Source organism: Monopterus albus, unplaced genomic scaffold (genome assembly GCF_001952655.1).
Source record: "Monopterus albus unplaced genomic scaffold, M_albus_1.0 scaffold58.1, whole genome shotgun sequence".
Lineage (NCBI taxonomy): Eukaryota > Metazoa > Chordata > Actinopteri > Synbranchiformes > Synbranchidae > Monopterus > Monopterus albus.
In genome coordinates, this window is record NW_018127938.1 from 2800591 (window position 1) to 2803201 (window position 2611).

Consider the following 2611-nt stretch of genomic DNA (forward strand, 5'->3'; position numbering starts at 1 on the left):
ATGTTTTGGAGCAGCAAGAGGAACCGGCTGTATTGGAACTCACGAGTTTATGCTACTCATAACCACGCCTGTTGCAAAGCAGTATAAACACCTAAAGGCGAAACAACTCTCCAAATGTATCGAGGAAGACACGGGCTGGTTCAGCGCGCATTTACGCGTCGGGGTGTCCAAAGGGTCATTTCAGCTCAGGAGCTTTTGTTGGCAGCAGCCTGGTCCGTGATATTGCGCTTATTCTAGGATGTGTAGCTGGGGGGGATTTTAGGAGATGCTCTCACCAGGGTTAAACTGTTTTGCTCTATTAATGTAACATTATTTATTTGTAAATTTGACGACAGGTCTCTGATTGTGGGAAAAAGACGTTTTAGTAGTGAAATCAATCATGGAGCCATCTGTACATATTGATCGGTCTTTATCAGTCTGTAGGCGCTTATGTTTTGCAGTGGGGCATTTTGTAAACGACCTGTCCGCCTCCATGTGGTTCACGTACCTGCTGGTCTACCTCCACTCCGTGCTCGGCTTCCAGAGCACCTATGCAGGTGTGATGCTGCTGATGGGACAAATAGCGGACGGAGTGTGCACACCTCTGATGGGATATGAATCCGACAGAACAGCAGGTGTGCGGTGGCTTGGCAAGAGAAAGACGTGGCATCTGTTAGGTGAGTGTGTTTATCTTACGTTTTAAAATGCTGCAAACATGTGTGTGTGCCCCGCAGTGTGTTTTCAGTCGGAGCGGTTTGTTGTATGTTCACCGTCTCATGGTAAATACCCCTGGGGAAAACTGTTTGTTGGACTCCTATTTACCTCCACTTTATATGCCATTTGTCATTCACACAGACCTCCAGAAACAAACCAAAAGTGGATAACTCGAATTATTAACTTGATTGATTGGTTTAAAAAAAATGCCAATTTTGATGCGCAAGTTATTTTAATGCAAAATGCCAAAACAAAAAATCACTGGTACCAGCTTCTCGAATTCACAGTATAGTAATCTGAGTATTTTAGTTTGAACGTTGGGGAATTTGTTTGACATTTTTTGCTTGACAAGCTATGAAAGAAAATATTAATTTAATTTTTTTAAGTGTTCTTTGTGCGCAAATATGTTTTTATATGTGGTTATCTGCACATCGGGCTCTCTTAAAGTGATAAAGTAATACAACATTTTTCTGTTGATTTAGTAGTAACTGTGAAATAAACTACAGTAAAATTGGATTTACTCAAATCAAATGCTCCATACAAGAATAATTTTGAACCAAGTCTCTTTGAATGTTCTTTTTACAGTATTTTAGCAAAGTTAAAGACATTTCCACCATTTTCCAGGAACCATTTGTGTTCTTGTGTCCTTCCCCTTCATTTTCAACCCCTGCCTGCCCTGCACCAGCAACACTCCCCAGTGGGCTCAGATCATTTACTTCTCCCCATTCATCATCATCTTCCAGTTTGGCTGGGCAGCCGCTCAGATCTCACACCTGTCTCTCATCCCGGAGCTGGTGTCCAGTGAGAGCGCCAAGGTAGAACTCACAGCGTACAGGTGAGGTGACACCATCAGCCACATACTGGCCAGGAAAAGAACATTTAATCATGTTTTTAAAATGTGCAACACAGTTTACTTTGTTTTATTACACTGGAAGGATGAACTCGTTGGATTTTTTTTAGTTACAATTGGTTAGCCATTGTCATAGTAATCACATTTTTAATTGGAGTATTTAAATGTGTTTGACAAGAACAAACACGTGAGATGTGATCATTTCTTCCATTGTTTGTGCTCTTCACATCCACCAGGTTTTCCCAGTCTCTCCTTTGTTTTCTACACAACCCGATCTTTACTCCCGTCTTTAAAAAGTTGTCATGACTTCCCCTGAGGCATGTCCAAAGTGAAAGAGCATAACGGAGCCACATGTCTGTGCTCAGCTAGTCAAATTCGTGATTATGATGTCAGGGAAGGTAAAACAGTGAGGCAGAAACAGAAGCCACATCCCTGGTGAAAACACAACAGAGGAACTCCTACTTCAAAAAGGGATATCAGTTTGTTATGATGATTATTTAAAAACCAAGCTGTTGCTATTCCTCCTTGTGTAGGTACGCGTTCTCTGTGGTGGCCAACGTTACAGTGTATGCTGTGGCCTGGCTGCTCTTTCACTTCCAGGGTCAGCACAGCGTTGACCCCTCCATCACAGACAACCTGGGTCCAGTGGATGTCCCTCTGTTCAGGGTAAGAAGAGAGATGCCAGAGAAATGTCCTCCCTCCAGTAAAATCCCTAGTTTCACCTGAGCGCTCTCTCTCTCTCTGTCCATAGATGCTGGCCCTCATTATTCTGGGTATTGGGGCTTTATTCTGTCTGGTGTTTCACGTTGGCACCAAAGAGCATGCATCAGCATCAGAGAATGAGAATCGGCCGATCGCTCTTTCCCCATCACAGCAAACTTTGCCTCATCCTGTATTTCACTGGAAACAGTGGCTGAAGGAGCCCTGCTTCTACCAGGTGACTCCTAAATCTGTGCTGAGGAAGTTCCTCGTCCTCACTGGGAGTTGTCAACCAGTGGAATTCAGCTCGGGTTATATACGTTCAGGGACAGATTATGACACCATGGGCCCATGGGCAGAGACATAAAA

The 2611-nt window shown here is 43.5% G+C and overlaps 1 protein-coding gene across 1 annotated transcript in view; it reads left to right on the forward strand.

Moving 5' to 3' along the window:
* Nucleotides 1-26: 26 nt before the first annotated feature.
* Nucleotides 27-2611, forward strand: part of mfsd12b (major facilitator superfamily domain containing 12b) — a 7492-nt gene continuing 4907 nt past the window's right edge. Inside the window, exons 1-4 of the mRNA XM_020602878.1 lie at nucleotides 27-656; nucleotides 1318-1528; nucleotides 2077-2209; nucleotides 2295-2480. Coding sequence (XP_020458534.1) covers nucleotides 380-656; nucleotides 1318-1528; nucleotides 2077-2209; nucleotides 2295-2480 — 807 coding nt within the window. The 5' untranslated portion in view covers nucleotides 27-379. The remainder of the gene's footprint in view (nucleotides 657-1317; nucleotides 1529-2076; nucleotides 2210-2294; nucleotides 2481-2611) is intronic.